This window comes from Pipistrellus kuhlii, unplaced genomic scaffold (genome assembly GCF_014108245.1).
Source record: "Pipistrellus kuhlii isolate mPipKuh1 unplaced genomic scaffold, mPipKuh1.p scaffold_m20_p_22, whole genome shotgun sequence".
NCBI classification, from domain to species: Eukaryota; Metazoa; Chordata; class Mammalia; order Chiroptera; family Vespertilionidae; genus Pipistrellus; species Pipistrellus kuhlii.
The window spans coordinates 5,649,407-5,670,435 of NW_023425521.1; the positions used below are offsets into that span (position 1 = coordinate 5,649,407).

At 59.4% G+C, this 21,029-nt stretch overlaps 3 protein-coding genes across 6 annotated transcripts in view; 2 read left to right on the forward strand and 1 right to left on the reverse strand.

The window, feature by feature from the left end:
• ZNF385C (zinc finger protein 385C) overlaps positions 1-16,890 on the forward strand; it is a 51,461-nt gene extending 34,571 nt beyond the window's left edge. For 2 of the 3 annotated variants that reach the window (XM_036451579.2, XM_045586262.1), the window contains exons 3-9: positions 9,253-9,401; positions 11,201-11,311; positions 12,202-12,367; positions 13,573-13,869; positions 14,428-14,624; positions 14,936-15,046; positions 15,515-16,890. In XM_036451579.2, the coding sequence (XP_036307472.1) occupies positions 9,253-9,401; positions 11,201-11,311; positions 12,202-12,367; positions 13,573-13,869; positions 14,428-14,624; positions 14,936-15,046; positions 15,515-15,751 (1,268 nt within the window). In that variant the 3' untranslated portion in view covers positions 15,752-16,890. The remainder of the gene's footprint in view (positions 1-9,252; positions 9,402-11,200; positions 11,312-12,201; positions 12,368-13,572; positions 13,870-14,427; positions 14,625-14,935; positions 15,047-15,514) is intronic. The other variant, XM_045586263.1, reaches the window with a different exon arrangement.
• Positions 1,267-7,774, forward strand: CUNH17orf113 (chromosome unknown C17orf113 homolog). The gene is made up of 2 exons (XM_036451573.2): positions 1,267-4,059; positions 5,793-7,774. The coding sequence occupies exons 1-2, from the start codon at positions 3,517-3,519 to the stop codon at positions 7,284-7,286; spliced, it is 2,037 nt and encodes a 678-aa protein (XP_036307466.1). The 5' UTR covers positions 1,267-3,516; the 3' UTR covers positions 7,287-7,774.
• NKIRAS2 (NFKB inhibitor interacting Ras like 2) lies at positions 16,829-20,947 on the reverse strand. 2 transcript variants are annotated; one of them, XM_036451586.2, is made up of 5 exons: positions 20,812-20,947; positions 19,949-20,056; positions 19,330-19,571; positions 18,262-18,466; positions 16,829-17,439 (listed from the first exon to the last, which is right to left on the reverse strand). In XM_036451586.2, the coding sequence occupies exons 2-5, from the start codon at positions 20,040-20,042 to the stop codon at positions 17,021-17,023; spliced, it is 960 nt and encodes a 319-aa protein (XP_036307479.1). In that variant the 5' UTR covers positions 20,043-20,056; positions 20,812-20,947; the 3' UTR covers positions 16,829-17,020. The 2 variants fall into 2 exon arrangements, with proteins under 2 accessions (XP_036307479.1, XP_036307480.1); XM_036451587.2 differs by having other exon boundaries at positions 17,287-18,466.
• Between the last annotated feature and the right edge of the window lie 82 nt (positions 20,948-21,029).

The following is a 21,029-nucleotide window of genomic DNA, read 5'->3' on the forward strand; positions in this document are numbered from 1 at the left end:
AGTGTCCAGCCCAAGACCTCTTCCCTGTCAGCAGAGCTCCCCTGCAGGCCTCCAGACTCCACGGCTGGGAGGGCTGGGGTGCCCGAACCCACATTCCTCCTGCGGGAAGCCCACAGCCTCTCTTCCCACCTGGCCTGAGACCCAAGTCCCAGGGTTCTCCGCAGGGCCTTCCAGCAGCAGGCACTGCCCCAGCCCCACCCCTCCCCGCCCTCCTACCTCCTCTCTACCCTGGCCTTTGTGGACTGCTCTGCCCTTTTAACTTCCGGTGCTCTGCCAGTCCCACTGCCTGGAATGCCTTCCCCTGCTGTGAAAACTATCCTCGGGGAAATCTCGGGCTTCCTGCCTGCCCCTCCGCGATCCCTCAGCACCTGGGGCGCAGCTCTCAGAGCACCTGCCGGACTGCAGCCTCCATCCGGCTCCACCGGGCTCAGCTCTCCATCCTGAGCTCTCACCTGGGAGCGCCCTGGGACTCTGCAGGTGGCTGAGGAGTGATGAGCCCTGTGCCTCCCGCCCCAGCATCCTTCCTGCGGTCTGGCCTCGTAGCTCCGGCTGCGGCTGGGATGGGTGAGGGTGACCCACGGCAGGTGGGCGCGGCCAGGTGAGCCCGGGGTTAGGGTGTGTGTGTGTGTGGTGGTGGGGAGGGTCGCCACCTCCCAGCCCGCACCCCCGGCCCTGCGCCGGCTGCTGGCGCCTCTTCGCCGCGGTTACCGCTAGTGGCTGCTGTCGCTCAGTGCAGCCCAAGGAGACCGCGGCCAGAGCGTCCACCGACCACCGGCAAGATGGTGGCTTCCGCGGCTCCGTGAGTGTGTGTGCGCGGTGGGGAGGGGGCGGGGGTGGCGGGTGGGTGGGCAGAACGGGGCGGGCCGGGGGCCAGCGGGCAGCGTGACTCCTCCAGAGCTGCCTGGCAGGGGGTGGGTAACAAGATTCCCCGGGCCAGTGGGGGATAAGCACCCCAGATGACCCATCCGAGGGCTCTTCCACCCTGTGGCCCCCCCTCCCCCAGCCCCAGAAGTTCCCCAGCCCTCAGGGTCCCCACTCCAGGGTGATAGGCCAGGCGTGCAGGGAGCCCTAGCCTCACTGGGGCTGCCAGGGGAGGGGTCTGCCTGGACCCTGGACTCTCAGTGGGGTCCTAAAAGGAGCCTGAGGAGCAGGTTTGGGACCATCGTCTTGCGGCTAACTAAACCCTATGTTTGAGGCTTATGTGCCCGGTGGAGTCTGGCTGGCAGACCTACACACCGGGGCCCCAGGGCCCACAGGCTGTGCCTGCTCCCATCCTGCTGTCCAGGACAGGAGAGGAGCCAGGGACCTGGGTCTGAGACAGGGCAGCCTCAGACCGCACCCCCTCTGCCTGGTTCCCTCCGGTTGAGGTGGGGGGACCGCAAAGGCTTCGGTCTTGTTTTGTGTTTTGAGTGGCGCTGCCCCACAGAACCCTCTGGGATGCGGTGCATGTTCTCTATCTCGGCTGTCTAATGCAATAGCCACATGTTGCTATTGAGAATTTGGACTGTGGCTAGTGCAACTGTGGAAGTGAATTTAATTCTTTGTTCCTTTAATTCCGATCCGTTTTTAACGGCCACTCAGGCTAGCGGCTAGTGCATCAGTCAGTGCAGTTTTGGAGTCTCTATCTTCCCAAGCATCCTTCCTACCTACTCTTCTGATCTTTTATCAGAAGCAGCCGAGGTCTGATAGTCCTCCTGTCCCCCCTGCAGGAGGGGGCAGGGGAGCCCGTTCCTAGGGGCCTGGAAAGGATGTGACGCACCTCCAAAAGGGCACCACCTTGGCCTTGCGCCTCCTCCCCTTTCAAAGACCCTCTGGCCATGGGCTGGACAAGGGTCACAGGATTCTGGAAGGAAAGAATGTCAGAGGCAGCTTTTTACTACCCAACGGTGCCCAAGGGCCCACTCCACTGAGAGCTCATGCTTCCTTATTTGTTCACCCCCCCAAATTTTGCCAAGCACTGTTCCCTTCTCCGGGGTTCCGTCACCAGAGAGAGAGAGAATATACCAAGCCATAGGTCTGCACAGAAATGCGCATATCTGTAAACTATGGGGGATGGTGACAACAAGGAGGGGACTTCCTAGGATCCGACCATTCAGAAGCCTCCTCTGAAGAGGGGACAGTTAAGCTAAGACCAGGGTGGAAGTGGAGGCTGGGAATATTCTGGAAGAAAGCACAGCTTGAGTGCAGGCCCTGAGGATGGAACCTGGCCCTCTGGAGGAGCCAAGAAAAGGCAGGAATAGCTGGAAAGGGAGGGAAGGACAAGTGGCTGCCAGCTCTTATTTGGCAAAGGATGCTGGCACTGACCCAGAGCAACAGGCCGTCATGGAGGGGTTTCAAAGCAGCTCAGTTATCAAGAGTCCCCTCTGGCTGCTGGAGTTTGGGTGGCTCAGAACCCAAAGGGCCACCAGAAAGCAACCAGCATAGTCCAGGCAAGAGGAGAAGGGGGCCTAGATGAGGAAGGTGGCAGAGGCATGGAGAGAAGGGATGAGTTGGAGGTAGTTTGTGGAGATGGAGTCAACAGGCCCTGTGGATAGAACAGGTCCCGGATGTGAAAGAGAGGGGGTTTAGGGGGCACGTTTCTGGCCAGAGCACCTGGGCGGGAGGATGGGCCCTTTCCTGGACTGGGGACAAACGGGGAAAGTCCCATTTGACAAACCAGGAAGGTGGTTGGACAGAGAGATGTGGTGTCCAGAGGAGTGGCCCTGACTGGAGTTGTATGTTTCGGAATGGCCAGCAGAGATGGTTCTGAATGCTCTGGACAGGTTGAGGTTGGGAAGAGGAGGTGGGGAAGACAGCATAGGCCAAGGAGAGGCTGATGGGAAAGTGGTGTGTGTGTGTGTGTGTGTGTGTGTTGGAAAGGGATCTCCGGAGAAAACCCAGTGGCCCCAGAAGCTCAGCTTTGTGCTAACTTCCTTCTAATGAAATAAATGACTGTGGTCTGGCGGGATCAGTCATCCTTTGGCAGCCAATCAGGAGGCCTACGTTTTTGTTCTGGCTCAGCCACAAATTATTCACGAGTCCTGAGAGCCACTCTGGCTCCAGGACTCAGTCCCTCCACCCATAACACGTGGTTGTATAGGTGGTGCCGGTCTTTCCAGCTCCGAGTTCTGGCATGCTGCGGCTGTCTGCACTATATAAAGCCCTGTCCTGGAAGGTGGGGCTGGGGCTCCCGTACCTCCCCACTTTGGACAGTATCCTATGGCCCTTTGCATGGTCCCGCCCACTCCCAATAGCCCTTCCCCGCTGGGTTCAGGCCACCTCTGTGGGCAGTGTGAATCCTCGGTGGACTCCCTAACACACCTCCCTTGTCTCTTTCACCTCCAGTCTGCCACCAGCAGAGCAGGGATAAACCTTCCTGGCTAAGTTAGATGGATGGTCCCCAGCAGCCAGGCGGGCGCCCTTCTCCTGCCTCCCCGCCAACTCCCCTTGTCGAGGGACGTGTGACTCTGTGCATGGGGGAGGCCGGGAGTGAGAGCATCGGGGTGGGAGTTGGGGTGCCCTGCCCCTGGAGCAGGAATGGTGCCCCCGGGGAAGAAACCGGCGGGAGAGGCCTCCAACTCCAACAAGAAGTGCAAGCGTTACTTCAACGAGCACTGGAAGGAGGAGTTCTCCTGGCTGGACTTCGACTACGAGCGGAAGCTGATGTTCTGCCTCGAGTGCCGCCAGGCCCTGGTCCGGAACAAGCACGGCAAAGCGGAGAACGCCTTCACCGTGGGCACTGACAACTTCCAGCGCCACGCCTTGCTGCGCCACGTGAACTCGGGGGCTCACCGCCGGGCGCTGGCCACGAACCGGGGCCAGCCCACGTTTGAGGGCCAGGCGGAGGACGGAGGGGCCTCCCCGGGCCCGGCGCCCAGCCCTCCCTCCAGGGGCATCAAGGCGGAGGTGGACCCTGCCAAGGTGGCCGTGCTGACCACGGTGTACTGCATGGCCAAGGAGAACGTGCCCGACGACCGCTGCTCTGCCCTGCTCCAGCTGCAGAGGTTCAACTTGTGCCAGGCGCTGCTGGGCACGGAGCGTGGCGATTACTACAGTCCCAGGAGGGTGAGGGACATGCAGGTGGGTGGCAGCCAAGGATATGGGGGAGGGTTTGGGGAGGGAGGACATGGAGCCCTCGGGCACAGTGCCAGCATGCCAGGCCCCTGGGCGTCAGCCAGAGCACTTCATTCATACCTCCGCCCGTCAGAACCCTCACTGAGGGCGCGCCGTGTGTCTGGGCTCGGGCCAGCTGCTGAGAACACAGCAGCGAAGCAGCCAGATCAGGCCCTGCCCTCAGGGGCCCAGGGCCCTTCCCCTCACCACCTAGGCCAGAGACAGCAAACTGGTGGCCCTGAGGGCTTCGCTGGCCCACGGAAGTGTTTTAGTTCTTTTTAATTTTTTTTTTAATCCCAAAACTATCTTTCCCATTGATTTTTAGAGAGCGGGAAAGGGAGGGGTGAGTGGGAGAGAGAAACACCTAAGTGAGACACATTGATTGGTTGCCTCCTGCTCATGCCTCTACTCAGCCAAGGTATGTGCCCTTGCCTGGGAATCCAGTGCTTTAACCACTGAGCAACCAGCCAGGGCTGTTTTATGGATTTTAGATAGAGAGGCAGGGAGAGGGCAAGAGAGAAATATCGGTCAGCTGCCTCCTGCACGCCCCCTACAGAGGATGAAGCCTTTCCTCCAGGCATGTGCCCTGACCAGGAATCAAACCAACGACCCTTTGATGCATGGGGTGACGCTCAACCAACTGAGCCACACCGGCCAGAGCCACAGTGTTTTTAAACATGTTTCCTTAGCTTCCAAGTTTAACAAAACGAGGCATTACATGTGAACATCTGGATTTGTAACTTGTACCGAAAAGCTAGGTCCCAGTGCTCTCGGGGCATGAAGAGGTGGAGGTGGGGAGCGAGGATGGACTTCCCCAGTCCCTCCGTGTTGTCCCTGGCCCACCTCCTCGAGCTCAGTATTACCCACATGGCCCCTGGGGGCATGCACGTTGCAACTCTGTCCTAGGTACTTACCAGCTGTGTGAGCCCCAGGGGCTGGGGTGGGGGAGGGGGAGTCGCTCTCATCTTACAGAGAGATGGCAAACAGACGAGCAGAACACACCTCGGGGGCCTTATGCCACTGGCCAGGAGTCAGGAGTGAACATATCTATCGGTTAATCCCTGGACAGCAGAGAGGAGGGAGAGCCCCAGGAATAAGACAGACTGGGTGATGCTATAGAAATGCACACCCCCCCCCCCCAAACTCCATGGAGCTTTTATGGTTCGTAAAGCGTTTTTCATTTATAAGCACAACAACAAAAAGTTGTATTTATAATTCACAACCACCTCTGGAGGAGAGGATGGACACCTATGAGCCTGGTTTTATTTTATTTTTTATTTTTCTTAAAATATATTTTATGGACTTTTTACAGAGAGGAAGAGAGAGGGCTAGAGAGTTAGAAACATCAATGAGAGACACCGACCAGCTGCCTCTTGCACACCTCCTACTGGGGGTGTGCCAGCAACCAAGGTACATGTCCGTGACTGGAATCGAACCTGGGACCTTTCAGTCTGCAGGCCGACGCTCTGTCCACTGAGCCAAACCGGTCGTGGCTAGCCTGGTTTTAGAGCTAAAGAGACTGAGGCTCAGAGAGGTGAAATGGCTTGCCCAAGATCGCACAGCCAATACGTGGCAAAGCTAGGATTCATCCCTACGTCTGTCTGACCCCAACGCCTGTGCTCCCCCTGGACTGTCTGCCTCCCCTTCTCCGGACAAGCTTAACTCTGCCCTCCCTCCCTTCCTCTCTCTGGCCGTCCCAGGTGGCCATCGCCAGCGTCCTGCACACAGAGGCTTGCCAGGGCCTGAAGGCGTCCCCGTATGTGGGGCTGGTGTTGGACAAGACCAGAGACTGGCCCGAGTCCCACAGTCTGGCCTTGTTTGCCACGTCGGTGTCCCCCAGTGACGGCCAGCCTGCCACCACCTTCCTGGGCAGTGTGGAGCTGCAGGAGGGCGAGGACACTGCTGGCCAGCTCCTGGACATCCTGCAGACCTTCGGCGTGTCTGCCGCCAAGCTAGCCTGGCTCAGTGCAAGCCTCCCCGGTGACTGCCTCGGGGGGAGTGTGGGCCCGCAGCTCCGGGCCGCCTGCCCGCTGCTCACCGAGCTGCACTGCCTCCCCGGTCGGCCAGATCCTGAGCCCCCTGCCTACCTAGGGGAATACGAAAGTGTCCTGGATGCCCTCTTCCGCCTCCATGGTGGTCCCAGTTCCCACATGGTCCCTGAGCTTCGGGCAGCCCTGGACCTTGCAGCCATCGACTTGGCAGGACCACGGCCAGTGCCCTGGGCCTCCTCGCTGCCCGTCGTGGAAGCAGTGGCTGAGGCTTGGCCATGCCTGGTGCCTGCACTGGAGGCCTCTGCCCCAGCCTCGCCCACAGCCAGGGCCCTGGCCCTCGCCCTGCGCCAGTTCACCTTCGTGGCCTTCACCCACCTGCTGCTGGACGCCCTGCCCTGCGTGCAGAAGCTCGCCCTTGCCCTGCAGCGGGAAGACCCACCCCTGGCCTTGCTGCAGCCCCTGGTGATGGCGGCGGCGGCCTCCCTCCAGGCGCAGCGGAGCTCCGGGGGCGCGCGGCTCCAGGGCTTCCTGCGGGAGCTGGCGCCCTCCAGTCCCGGCCTGGGCGGTGAGCGCGGCGCCTACCGCGGCCTGGAGGTGGTGGGCTACTCCGCGGCTGCGCTCCGGGACTTGGAGCAGCTGCGGGGGGCCTTCCTGGACTCCATGCAGAAGGGGCTGCGGGACGCCTACCCCGGGCCCTCGCTGGAGGCCGTGGCCGCCTTCTCCGCGATCTTCGATGCCCGCCGCTACCCGGAGACCCCGGAGGAGCTGGGCGCGCACGGCGAGCGGGCGCTGCGGTGGCTGCTGCGCGCCTTCGCCCCCGCGGTGGTGCGGCCGCGCGCGCTCGGCCACTTCACGCTCTTCAAGCGCGTGGTGCGCGGCCTCGGGCGGCCGGGCCCGCGCGCTCTGTGCGCCCGGCTGGCGTGCGCGCGCTCCGAGCTGCACGAGCTCTTCCCCGACTTCGCCGCCCTCGCTGGCCTGGCCTTGGCGATGCCCGCGGGCGCCGGCCTCCTGGACAAGGTCGGCCGCAGCAGGGAGCTGCGCTGGTGGCGGGGGCAAAGCGGGGCCGCCGGGGAAGGCCGGGGCGACCCCGTGGTCAAGATCGCCGTGGATGGCCCCCCGCTGCACGAGTTTGACTTTGCACTGGCCGTGGAGGTCCTAGAGAGCGGGTGGGCCGAGGGGTTGCTGGGGTCGCAGCTCATGTGAGGGCGGCCGCCTTCCCTCTCTACCCGGCCAGCCTGGGGCGCTGGGTACGCTGAGGGCCAAGCCAGCCTTGCCCATGCTGCATCCGGGCTGACTTACGGACTGCGGCCTTCCGTTTGCCTTCCCCGTGCTTCCTCTGCTCAACGCTGAGGACTCGCCCAGCCCTGTGGGCTGTGGGCTGTGGAGGAGGGACGGGTCCAGGGGTGCCTGGGCAATGGGCAGAGATGCTAGGGCCTGGGGCACCCTAACTCTTGCTCCTGACAATTCTAGAGTTTGGTGAGGAGCAGCTCACCCTTTTTTCCCTTTGGATTCATCCCAAGTTTTGACCCTAAAACTGTTGGGGGAGGGGGTTCTTGTTTGGAGGCAGGAAGACTGGGGCTCTAGAATGAAGGGATTGGGGGAAAGAAGGATGTGGTCCTTGCCTTTCTCAGCCCCACTCCTGGCAGCGCCCCTTCTCTCCAGATCCCACCGGAGAGCAGACCACTGTCCTTGTTTCTTCCTTCCTTTCTTTTTCTCCTCCTCCCCCTCCTCCTCCTCCTCCTCCTCCTCCTTCTTCCAGCAGACCACTGTCCTTGTTTCTTCCCTCCTTCTTCTTCTTCTTCTTCTTCTTCTTCTTCTTCTTCTTCTTCTTCTTCTGCTGCTGCTGCTGCTGCTGCTGTCCTTGTTTCTTCCTTTCTTTTCCTTCTCCTTCTCCTTCTCCTCCCCCTCCTTCTGCTTCTGCTTCTGCTTCTGCTTCTGCTTCTTCTTTTTTTAGAAATGGAACTGGATGCGAATACTGCGTCTTTTTAAAAATATATATATTGTATTGATTTTTATTTTTTACAGAAAGGAAGAGAGAGGGATAGAGTCAGAAACATCGATTGAGATGAGAGAGAAAACATGAATCAGCTGCCTCCTGCACACTTCCTACTGGGATGTGCCTGCAACCAAGTTACATACACTTGACCAGAATCAAACCCGGGACCTTTCAGTCCGCAGGCCGATGCTCTATCCACTGAGCCAAACCGGCCCCGGCTGTCCTTGTTTCTGGCACAGCACAGCACTCTGCGCACAGCTAACACTTCAAGAGAGGCAGTGGTGTCCTCCTTCCTCCCACCAAGGCTGCCTGAGGCTTTCATGTATATGACCATGTATATAGATATGTTCAGCCTATAAATATGAAATAAATCTGTCCTATTTTTCATAACGTTAGCACATAAACCTAAAAGGACTTCTTTTCGTTTTGCAGGGATAGGGTCCAAAAGCGTCCCAAGTTAACTGGTCTTGTTACTAATTTTTTTCTTTTTCCAAGTCTGGTTGTTCTCCCAAGTTCCTTGCCTCAGACCTTTAAGACCAAAGACTATAAAACCACAGTGTTCCCCCGATTCCCACCGCCACCCCCGCTTCCAGGCCTGGCCCAGGGTGCCGATGGAGGGCTTTGTGCCTCCTGGGGGAAGCAGCTGGAGCCTCACCAGTGCTGGGGGACACATCCCTTCAGATTGTAAGGGTTTCCCATCCTCTCTGACAGCCCTTGCTGGGCATGACGTGGGGATCGGGAGGGGGAGTGAGAAGGGAGGGGATGGCCTTACCCGGGCCTCCTGGGTTTGGATTTAATTTGCAATAAAGAGGAACCCAGCTCTTGTGCTGTCTCCATATGGTGTGTGTGTGTCAGGGGCCTGCCCTGACGCCTCGGTTCCCTCCCTTGGCCTGGCTGCCCTTAAGCATTCATCCGGGCCTCTGTAAGGGTGGGAGGGTCATCCTTTCTGGGCTGGGAGCCCTACGCTGTGGATTCCCTGCCTCTGCCGTGGAGAGGAGAGGGCACAGAGGTGGGCTGGACTTGCCCTGGGTTTGGCCAGGGCTCCTTCGCGAAGAGGGAGACAGGAACTCTGTCCTGGCTTCACACCCAAGAAGCTTACCAGCTTCTTCTGGCTGTGGGGCTAGGGTTGCCTGTGGCTCCCCGTTTCAGACCCTGCCCTTCTTCCTCCTGCAGCAGGCCCGGCATCCAGCACCCCCAGCCCCCTGCTGGCCTCCCTGCCCCTGGCTGCCAGGCCCCTGCAGCCCCCGCTGGACTTCAAGCACTTGCTCGCCTTCCACTTCAATGGCGCTGCCCCGCTCAGTCTCTTCCCCAACTTCAGCACGGTACGGGCCAGGCCGGCGGGCGGGGGCATGCAGCCAGGCGGGGGTGGGCATGGAAGGTGGGCTCTGATGGGCCGGTTCTCAGAAGGTGGGTCTAACCAGGAGCTCATTTTCCTCCAACATCCCCAAGAGACTAGGTGCTCCCAAAATAGAGACCCCCCCAGGCCCAGCTCTCTGGGCAAGGGGAGAACGATGTCCCCCCAATAACAGCTGCTGGGCCTGTAGGGTCTGTACTGTAGATCTCACTTGAGTTTTGATACAGCGACTTCTATGGATGACTTGTGTGTGTGTGTGTGTGTGCAACTGAGTGTGCCTTTCTGTGTTAGTGTGTAAATCCATAGGTCTTTGTGCGTTGTTTGTGGGTGTGGATGTGTGTTGGTGTCCCATGTGTGTGTGTGTGTGTGTGTGTGTGTGTGTAAACAACTCTTTGTTTCTCGATAGGTAATATGTGTTTCTGGGTATCTGAGAGGCGTTTTGTGTCTTCGTGTTGACTGTGTGTTTTGGTGTGTGTCTGACCTCTGCGTGTGTTTTGTGTGGGTTGGGTGATGGTGCCTTTGTCTGTGCTTGTCTGCCACTGGCGTGTGTATTATTCTGCATGTCTCTGTCACCTGTAGCTGTCAGCTCATGTGCTGTCTATGTATTTCCGTGTGTGTATGTGTGTGAAGAACAAGGGTGGTGAGCATGAATTAGATTTCACTACATGAGCCATAGGAATGCTCCCCCTTGTTAATTTTGAAAAATCAAACGCAGTCATCAATGAGCCCCACCCCAGCCTGACCAGATGGTGGGGAATTCGGCTTCAGTCGCCCTGAGGCATCCCTTCCTGCCTGCCTGCCCTCCAGCGTTGCGCAGAGATCCCCAGGAACCAGACACATTTGGGAGGGTCCTCTGGTCTGAGGTTCCTGCTCTCATTGGCTGGCGTGCTCACTGTTCGGGCCCATGGACCCTCAGGAATTGATGAACCCTGTTGTCATGATCGCCTGGGCCCTGCAGGCCATTCTCTGAGGCCCTGTCCCCTGCTGCCCAGCCCCGGTTGCTGTGGGAATTAGAACCTCTTTCTGTTCTCAGGGAAGTTCCCGAAACCATGCTTTTCTCTCCCTGTCTTCCTGACAGAAGAGAACGGAAAGTTCTGGACAAGCAAGCCCAGATGGCTTCCACTTTTTGGCCCTGAGAAAAGAGAAGAAAAATTTATTTAAAATAAGAAAAAGACACACACATTAACATCCCAAAGAAATGATTCTACTACTCAGGGAACCCTCCAGCCTCTACCTGCTGTCACCTGCTCCATCCTGGCCCCCCACTGCCCCCGGCCAGGGCTTCCTCTCCCTCTCAGGCCCTGCTGCAGTAGCAGGGCTCATAAGAGAAGCCTGATCTCCCCAGCCATTAGATCCAGCACAAGGCTGGGTTACCGGAGAGGAAATTCCCACAGAGGGATTCTGTCCCCGCCCTGCTCTCCCTCCCCACAACAATCTGTCGCCATATAGATTCTTGTGAATGAGAAAATAAAAATAAAAAACAGACCAGAGGCAGCAAGAAATGCTAAGGTGACCACCAGGACATGGTCTGTTTCTTGAGATCAAGGAGGTGACCTTGGCCATCCCCCTGCCTCCACGCAGAAGCCAGGCTGACAGAGAAGCCTGCCAGGGACGAGGCTGTTTCTCTTGTTGGGTCTGGCATCACTAGGATGGTGAAGTTCTTCCTCAGGGTGACCGCTGCCCTCCTGGACAGCCGTTAGTTTGGGGCATTTGGTACTGCCCCCTTCCCGGGCCAGCCCCAGAGTTACTGTGCCTCCCCCTTCACAGATGGACCCGGTCCAGAAAGCTGTCATCAGCCACACCTTCGGGGTCCCCTCCCCTCTGAAGAAGAAGCTCTTCATTTCCTGTAACATCTGTCACCTGAGGTTCAACTCTGCGGTGAGAGGAGCAGTGGAAACACGCTGGGGAGCGGCTGGGCGGGGAGAGGGCCGGAGCTGGGGCTTCTGGGATCTGAACACGGGCCTGGCTGACCCCAAGGCCTGCATCCTGTCTACCATAGCCTGCCCCTGGAGAGTGAAGGGGCCTCTATCTGGCTTCTCAGGGAAGGTTTACCCTCCGTCTGGGCAGCTCTGGGGAGATGCTCTCAGCTGACCTGTTCTAGTGAAGGTGTCCAGGGAGGGGCCTGTCTTTGCTGCATGTGGGAGCAATAAGCAGGGACCCCTGGTTGAAGGAGGGAGGATAGATATGGGGGTTCCTCCAGGCTCTCCAGTTACAAATTGTGAACCAGCTGGACAGAGAGACTTCACTCGGAGAGAAGATCCGTGTGTTTATGCTGGGCCCCTTCACAGCCAATGCTCAGTAACGATTTGTTGAAAACGTGGGAAAGGGATGAATGTTCTGGGGTGCACCTATCCAGAGGATGGGGGTTGCTCGGTTTTCTCCCTTTGTGCATGTATAAACTTGGTAACTAACATTCATTGAGCACCTTCTGTATGAATGATCATTCAGGTTCTCCTTTAATTCTCAATCCTGTGAGGTCGGTGTTAAAGCAGAGTTTGAGTGAGGAAACTGAGGCTCAGGGAGGCGAGGTGTCTTGCCCAGAGATGCACAGCTACTCAGTGGCTGAATCAGAATTGAAAGCCCGGGGCTGCTTGCCTGGGAGCTCACCTATGAGTGTGTGCTCCGTAGACCTCAGGGCCATGCACGCACTGTGACGATGATGGCGGTGACCAGGATTCGCTCTGACCCGCCCCATGTCCAAGGCCAGCTTGTGGACAGGACACGGAGACTCAGAGAATGAATGGTGACCTTATACCCTCCCCTCCCAGAACCAGGCCGAAGCGCATTATAAAGGCCACAAACACGCCAGGAAACTCAAGGCGATTGAAGCCGCCAAGAGCAAGCAGAAGCCCCAAACCCTGGCCCAGGATGGGACGCTGGTGTCCCCGCCCCCGGCCGTGGCCAGCGGAGGCCCCGAAGAGCCGCAGCGTAAAGGTCAGTCCTGAAATCTTCTCCCGCCCCCACGCCAAGTCTGGTTTCTGACGGGGGGGTTGAGAGAGGTCTTATTATTACGTCTGCTCGTGCTGGAGTTTCCCTACAGACATCACAGTGCACAGCTCAGTGAACGTTCCCGGCTGAATATATCGAGATTAAGAAACTTCTCCCAAGCACCCAGCAGCCCACCTTGGGCCCCTTCCAGGCACTACCTTGTAATAGTTTCGTAGGAACTATAATGACCACTCACTGGGTAGAAGTTTCTGGAAGTCAGAAGTTTGAAATCAGGGTGTCCACAAGGTGGCTTCCTTCGTGGGATGGAGAGGGAGGATTTGTCTCATGCGCCTCTTTTAGCCTCTGCCGGTTGCTTGGCATTCCTTGGCTTGTGGATGCGTCTTAGGTGACCCTGCTAGCGGTTCTCAATCTGTGGGTCACTCATCGGAAAACAGATATTTACATTATGATTCATAACAGCAACAAAACGACAGTTATGAAGTAGCAACAAAAATAATTTTGTGGTTGGGGGTCACCACAACATGAGAAACTGTATCAAAGGGTCGCGGCATTAGAAAGGCTGAGAACCACTGACCTAGAGGGACGTGAATTTGGGGGTGACACTATTCAACCACCTACACCCCTCCCCGCAGGGTGACTACGATCCTGACTTCTCTGCACAAGGTTTCGATAAACCATGTAGAATATAGGCTTTTGTTCATCTTTCATGAACATTCATGAGATTCTTCCACGGTGCTGTGGTGGTAGCTGTACTGTTTTTCTCCGTTGCCATGTAGTATTCCATCGTAGGACCGAATGATTTTTTAAAAACCTGCTCTCCTGTTGATGGGCATTTGAATAGTTTCCAGTTTCATGCTGTTATATTATGAATGGTGCTCTACGCACACTCTAGTACCTTTTTACATTTCCGTTTATTTAACAGCTAGTAACTGAACTATCAGGGCCGTGAGGAGGGCTGAGGTGACTCTGCCCAACTTTTATGATTTCAGATGGGGAAACCGAGGCCCAAAAAGGCTCAGGTCTGCCCGGTGAGCTGGAGGGTAGAGTAGGTCTGGAATTCAGCGCTGGTCACCCCCGCAAGAGTGACCCGTCCACTCTGCCATGCCACCCCCGATGTCAGTGCTTAAGACCACGGCCTGGAGAGGCAACTCCGGGCTCATCCTCTTACCCAGCGCCTCCCACCTCCCCAGCCGTTCCTGCAGACCCTCCTCCGGGGCCCCCGCTCCGGCCGCCACGGACGCCCGACCCGATGGCGGGGGGGCCCGCCCGCGCAGACCTCTTGGACGCCGCCTCCTCTTCCTCCGCTTCCTCCTGCCCGCCCTGCTCCCCCGAGCCCGGGACCGAGGCCCCGGGGCCCGAGCCGGCGGCGGCGGCGGCGGCGGGAAGCGGCGTGAGTGGGGAAGGCCGGGGTGAGAAGGGGCGCCTCTACTGCCCCACCTGTAAGGTGACGGTGAACTCCGCCTCCCAGCTTCAGGCTCACAACACGGGTGAGTGTGCCCGGCCCGGCGGGCTCCCGCCGGCTGGAGTCCGGGGGAGGGAGAAGGGCGGGGAGACTGCCCCGCACCAGAGGGGGGCGGGCTGGGACTTCTGGGCGCTTTGCTCAAGGACTTGGTAACCTGAAACACTGAGCTCAGCTGTTACTGGGCGTGCACTTCGGGCCCTCCCACTAAGGCTTGAGGGAGCACTGAGGAGAGACACAAGGACTGAAGGGTCACTGCAGAGACCATAGGAGACACTGTCTCCCTCTCTCCTTAGCTCAGGCCAGAGGGAGGGGCTGAGACCAGAGAAGGAAGCTGGCCAGTTCCATTGCAAGAAGGCCTTCCCTGTGGGGGTGGCTTGAAATGAGAGGACCTTGTGGGGATGGAAAGAGGAGTCTCGTGTGTGTGTGTGTGTGTGTGTGTGTGTGTGCGCGCGCGCACGGGGGGAGGGTGTATGTGCTGAGCAGCCCCAAAGCTAAAGGGACAGCCAAGCTGGCCTGGTTTGGAGGGGTCCCCATGGCCGTGCAGCCCTCCTCGGTGCTGACAGACCTTCTTCCCTCCCACCAGGAGCCAAGCACCGGTGGATGGTGGAAGGCCAGCGAGGGGCTCCCCGAAGGGGCCGGGGCCGCCCGGTGCCCCGGGGAGGAGCTGGACACAAAGCCGTGAGAGTGGCCGGGGGCCGGCGGGGCCGGCAGGGGCCCAGCCCCCCTTTCCACTGTGCTGTCTGCCAGCTCCAGGTCAACTCAGAGACCCAGCTCAAGCAGGTGGGAGAAGGGAGGCCGGACCGGGCTGGAGCAGGGGTGAGGGGGCGGGCCCAGTGCAGGGGAGGGGGAAGGAGGGAGCTGAGGAGGGGAGGTGGGTAGGGCAGGGCCAGGGGGAGGGAGGGGAGCCAGAGGCCAAGTCTCACTGCCCATCCCCGGGGCCACTCCGGGTGATGCCCAATACGTGTAGGTTCAATGTACGAACTGTAGGTAGAGAAGGGTGAGCTAGTTGAGGACGATGGGGTGGTTGGGGGTCCTTGGGCTTCCTCATCTTGTTCCCAGTCTGTCTGTCTGTCTGTCTGTCCACCCGTTAGCACCTGAGCAGCAGGAGGCACAAAGACCGCCTGGCCGGGAAGCCCCCCAAGCCCTCCAGCCAGCACAGCAAGCTGCAGAAGCACGCTGCGCTGGCTGTGAGTATCCTCAAGGTATCTGTCTCTGGGCACCGGGGCTGGGACCCTGGTCAAGGGAAGGCGGGAGGGGGGGGGATCTGCTGGGGAACTGAGGCAGGAATAGAGCCACCCTGAACGAGGCTGCCTGGGGGTGGGTTTTGGCTCCCTTGGGATCTGCCCAGAGGACTTTTCGGAGGCGGGCCTGGGTAGGAATCTCGGGCAAGAGCGAGGGGTGGGTGTGCCATCTCCTAGAAACCATCTCCACCTCCACCCAACCAGCCTCCGCCCAGGCCCATCCCGGTGGGTTCCGTTCCTTGGGGGCGGGAGGACAGGTGGTGGAGAAAGCCCTCTGGAATGAAGGCTTGGGGGCGGGAGAGAAGGAGGATTTAGCCTGGAGCCCTCAGAGGCAGCGTATCCGGCAGCAGAAAGCCCAAGGACGGAGCGCAGGGCAGGGGGGATGCTCTGGGGCCAGGCTGTGTCCAGTCCTCTCTTTCTTCTCTGCAGTCTAAGCTGGCCTTGCAGAAGCAACTCACCAAGACGCTGGCAGCCCGCTTCCTGCCCAGCCCGATCCCCACCGCAGCTGCGGCCATCTGTGCCCTGCCCGGGCCCCTGGCCCTCCGGCCGGCCCCCGCCACGGCCACCACCCTCTTCCCGGCTCCCATCCTGGGCCCGGCTCTGTTCCGCGCCCCAGCGAGAGCGGTCCGCCCCGCCACGGGACCCATCCTCTTTGCCCCCTATTAGCCCTTCGAGGGGGGCCAGGGCCGCCTTCGCAGCGGTCCCTTTCCCCATCTGCCCCTCCCCGGGACGCCTCTGTTCCTACATCCCACGGGGGAGGGGTTCCTGGCCAACCCAGGAAGAGCTGGGCTGGTTGGAAGGGCAGGTGCCCTTCACTCCATCTGACTGGGGATTCAGCTATCACCCCCTGGCCCCAGGGCCATGCCCACCCTCAGCCCCCCAGCCTTCTAGTCCTGGGCTCCCCGCACTTCCAGCCCCATTGACCGGGAGCAAACGGAGAAATCCCCAAGATCTATGCAAAACCCCAGCCCCACGGTGCTCTCATACCCCTCTCAAGACCTACACCCACATGGCCGAAGGCCCTAGAAATCCCAAGTCTGTGACCGGCCCCTCCCCCCGTGCTCAGGGACGGCTTCTCTGGAGGAGGACACGGTGAGGGGCGGGCTCTCAGCCGGACTGGGTTCTGGGCAATCTGGACACGATGGCCATGGGGGCGCGGTGGGAGGCTGGAGGAGGAAGGCAGCCGTGCTGGGGAGGGGCGGGGGCGGGGGGGGCACAGCCATGGTGCTGGAAGCTTTCAGGGTCCTCCCAAAGGGATGGGGCTGGGACAGGGGTGGTGGTGATGCCCTGGCTGGGCCCTTTTAACAGAGGAAGTGACCAGTCCCCTTAGCCTTTTACCCATTTCTCCTGAACCCCCAGCTTTGGGGAGGGGGACCCTGGGGGTCTCCCTCAGACTATGGACCCGGCTAACACTGAGTCCCCCCGGGCCTCCCACACAGAGAGCTTTCTCCCCTCGCTATCCAACCCCAACGGGTCCCTCGCACAAGTCAGCTCTCCCTCCTCCCAACCAACAGCACCCCAAGCCTCCCTCACTGTGAAGCTGAGTTGGGATCCAGCCTGATAACCACAGACCCGTGTCCATGCTAACGCCACAACCTCCATCCTATCCCAGTACTGCCCAACCCCCTCACCCCACAATACGGGACTTTGCCAGTATCCACCTGTATCTTTAAAAAAAAAAAGAAGAAAAAAAAAAAAGATATTTCCAATGGGACAATAAGGGGCGAATGGGAGGGAAAAAACTTTTTGATAACAGTTGTGGTTTTATTGTGTCCAATGCATCAATAAATGAACTTTAAGCCCGAGCCTGCATATGCCCTCACTTGACTCGCCCAGCCTGGGACCGTCTGCCCCTGCTCACCTCTCCTGTTTGGGGGAGGGGCGGGCACTGGAGGCGGCCCGGCTATAGGGGCTCACCCAGGGCTGCGGTGCCCATCAGAAGCACGAGGGAGGCGGGCCCGGGAAGCTGGGGGTCATGAGCTCACCTGACAGCGTGCGGAGAGTGTAACCACCCTTCTGAGCCCCAACAGATCTGTCCGCTCCTGAGAAGTTACCCCTCGTCTGCCTTGTTCTTGTTCTGTTGAGGCATCTGAGGTAAAGAAGGGCTAGAGGAGCACCTTGTCCAGCCTTCACCATGCAGCATAGGAACTGATTAACGGGTAAATCTATAAATAAAGTCCAGCCAAGAGCTGAAGACAACCACAGGAAGGCGTGAAGACCAGCCCCAGGGGTGTGAGGCTCCCCAAGGGGCACTAAAGCAGCCAGTCTGGCAACTGGAGTAGATAGTGCACTCCTGCCCCCTGGTGGTTGCCAGAGGGCAGTGTCCCAGCCTCCGGGGCCGGTAGGCATAGCACCTTGAAAGAGGGAGAAGGAAGGGGACAGTCAGCCGGCCGGAAGCCAGGGGCATTCTGAAACCACAGGGCTGGAGAGGACCTAGAAGGCCATCGAAGCAGCCCCTGTCGCTGTGCAGATAAGAAAACTAAAGCTCAGAGAGAGAGAAAAAAAACTTTGCTGGGTAACAAAGCCCCTCAGTGACTCAGCCCAGTCACCATTCCCTTCCACCTCGACCGATGAAGCAGGAAGAGGAAGTGAAAACAATTGGGGCGGGAGGTCAAGTTGAAAATCACACTTCCCAGGAAGCTGGCTTCTTCCAGCCAAGGTGCAGACAGGGGAAAAGGCCAGGGTGCTGGGTGAGGTGAGGAGGCACCCCTAACGCCAACAGGCACACGCATACGCGATACCTGGACGCCCTATCCCTGGAGTCCAGGCTGGTGCCGTGTGCGTGTGTGTGTGTGTGTGTGTGTGTGTGAGTAGCAGAAGCCCAGAAGCGTGGGACCCGTGATCAGAACCAGACCCCAGACGTGGCACTTCCATGGTGGTAGCTCTGCTTCCCGACCAGGGCAGGTGGAAGGGACCCGGACCCACATCTGCCCCCGGTCCCCAGAGGGGCAGATACGATGGAAGCTGGGGTGGAGGGAGAGGTTGGGGGGCGCTAACCTAGATTATGTGCACTTCCCGGAGTTAGGAGGGAGCCAGAGCGGCCTGAGCCTGGGCCGAGAGAGTTCCCCTCTCCCCTCAGCCCATCTTCCAGAGCCCGGGAGCCGGGCCGGGGCCGGGAAGGCGAAGACAGACGGCGGCTCTTCAGCCGTCCAGGGAGCCGCTGCCCTTGTTCTTGCGGCTGAGGGGGAAGGCAGACTTGCTCTGGGGCTGGGTCATCTTGCTGGCCAGGTAGACGAAGGGCTCCAGGAGGGAGCGGCGGTCCGCCACCGACACCTCCCACAGCTTCACCTTCTCCGACTTGGCCCAGTGCTGCGCCACGTCCGGGTCCACCCTACGCTGCTCCTGCAGGTCGCACTTGTTGCCGAGGACCACGATGGTGACCTGGGGAGGAGGGACAGAGCAGGGACTTGTGGGTGTGCCAGGGGCCTTGGGGGTGGGTGTGACGGCTGGCCACCACCAGGGAGTCCTAAGAGGAGGGGAGTTTTAACGGCTGATATCTCATCGCTTCCTGTATGAGGGACTATGAAGCGAGGGGGAGGGAGACTGCTGCTTTTTCCTCTCCTTCCCCTCTTCAGATTCTGGCCTCCATCTGGCCCTCTCTCCATGGGGTTCCACAACCAGCCCCGAATGGCCCATGCCTGCTCACGACCGGCAGTCAGTTCAAGTCTGGCTAAATAACACGAGGCAGCGCAGGCTCCCACAATGCCCAACAGCTTACAAGGGGGACTTAACTACAAAAGACGCTGAAACCGGCTTGGCTCAGTGGATAGAGCGTCGGCCTGCGGACTGAAAGGTCCCGGGTTCGATTCCGGTCAAGGGCATGTACTTTGGTTGCAGGCACATCCCCAGTAGGGGGTGTACAAGAGGCAGCCGATTGATGATTCTCTCTCATTGATGTTTCTAGCTCTCTCTCCCTCTCTCTTCCTCTCTGTAAAAAATCAATAAAATTAAAAAATAAAAAAAGAAAAAGAAAAAAGAAAGGCTTTCCTAAGTGAGAGTGTGGGGCTGGTAAGAAGAAGGACCAGTGGGGGCTTCCCGTGTTAGGCCGGGGAGCGCTTAAACGGAAGCCTTTTCGGTGGAGCTGCCTCAGCACGGGGCCGCCTCTGTGTGGGAAGACGCCTTCCAGGGGCCTCGATCCCTCCTCCAGCTCCTCACCCACCTTCTAGGACATGAGTGAAAAACAGCCCCGCCACGCCGCCTGGGGCCGCTCTCCCTCACCACGCACGGGGCCCCCCCGCACGCACCTCCTTCTTGTCCTTGGACTTGTCGATCTCCTTCTTGAGCAGCTCCACGCGCTGGAAGGACTCGCGGCTGTCGGTGCTGTAGACCAGGACGTAGCCGTCGGTGCAGGAGAAGCAGTGCCGGGGCAGCTCCGCCCCGTCCCGGAGCCCCCGGGTGTCGTAGAAGCGCACCTGCTCCCGCACCCCCCGGTCGGTCTCGATGGAGCCCACGTAGATGTCCTCCTGGGTCTCGAGCATCTCAGAGCCTGAGAGAAAAGGAGGACGCTTCTTTGTAGGGAGCAGGGAGACGGGACAACCTGGCTGACCGGACAGGGAGGGAGAGGAAGGTGGGGGCCAGACCGCATCCAGCAGGACTGGAATGGTTTTGGGGGAACAGATATGTACCACGTGTTCACACCATGCTAAGCAAAAGTGAGCCTCGGGAGTCCCTCCTCCTTATCCCAGATACCGTTTCCTTCCTCCGGATCTCAATATTGGAGAGCTGGAGGGCATGCTGCAGACTGTATACTCCAGGAGCAGATTTTGGCTTCTCTGTGTTATTAAATCCTAGTCCTTGTTCTTCAATTTCTTCCACCGTCCCCTCCCCATGCACGCCCCACCCCTCCCGCCAAACAACACTCACCCACTACATGGTTCCCGTACAGGAGCTGCTCCAGGATCGACGTCTTGCCCACAGAGGCCTGGCCACACACGACCACCTTGCAACTCTTCCCCATGCTTGGCCTCCAGCCTCACAGAGCAGCAGCACCCTGGTGAGGGGATCCAAGCTGAGCCCAAGTTCTGAGCTGCACGGGGAGCCTCGGGGGTCCAGCACTGCCCTCTCCTCGAGTCAGGGTGTATGTTGGAACGATGTGTCTAACTCGCCCTAGCCGGTTTGGCACAGTGGATAGACCACTGGCCTGTGGCTAGACCATTGGCCTGAAGACTGAAGGGTCCCAGGTTCGATTCCGGTCAAGGGCAAGTAAGTGCCTTGGTTGCAGGCACATCCCCAGTAGGGGTTGTGCAGGAGGCAGCTGATTGATGTTTCTCTCTATCCCTCTCCCTTCCTCTCTGTAAAAAATCAATAAAATATATTAAAAATTAAAAAAAAAAAGAATAAGTGAAGGAGTCTAAGGAAAGAAAGGCTCCTTGCCGCCCTTGGGCTGGCAGACCCAGAAGAGAGGGCTCAGACACAGAAACCCCTTCTCCCCAGAGACCTCGAAGGCATCCCAAAAGCCAGGCTTCCCACAAGCAGCCCCAGATTCCTCCAGAGAACAGAGAGATCGTTCCCCAAAGGGGTTCCAAACAGAATCCTCTGCGGAGGAAACTCCAGGTACAGACCCTCCTACCCCGCCCAAAGCGCCCCACAGACTGAGCTCCGCGACTAGCAGGTACCCCAAGAGAGAGCCCGGGGGCCTCCGCCACAGGTTTCCCCTCGAGGGGGCGCCCCCACCCCCATCCCCGGAGGAACTTACGGCGGCAAAGACCTGCCACCCAGCTCCGCACCTGCCGGGCCCTCGCAGCGCCCCAGCCCGGCCCCAGGAGCACGAGATCAGGGGAGGGGCAGCACGGCCGCCGGGACGCCTCCTTCCGGGTGCATCCGGGCTCTGTCCGGTCCCGCCCCCCAACCCCAGCTTCTGTCCCCCAAGACGAATTCCGGCGGCAGGGAGCCGGCGCCGGCCGCCCAGCGCCCCCAGAGGCCGGCGGGGGACCTGACGCCCGGG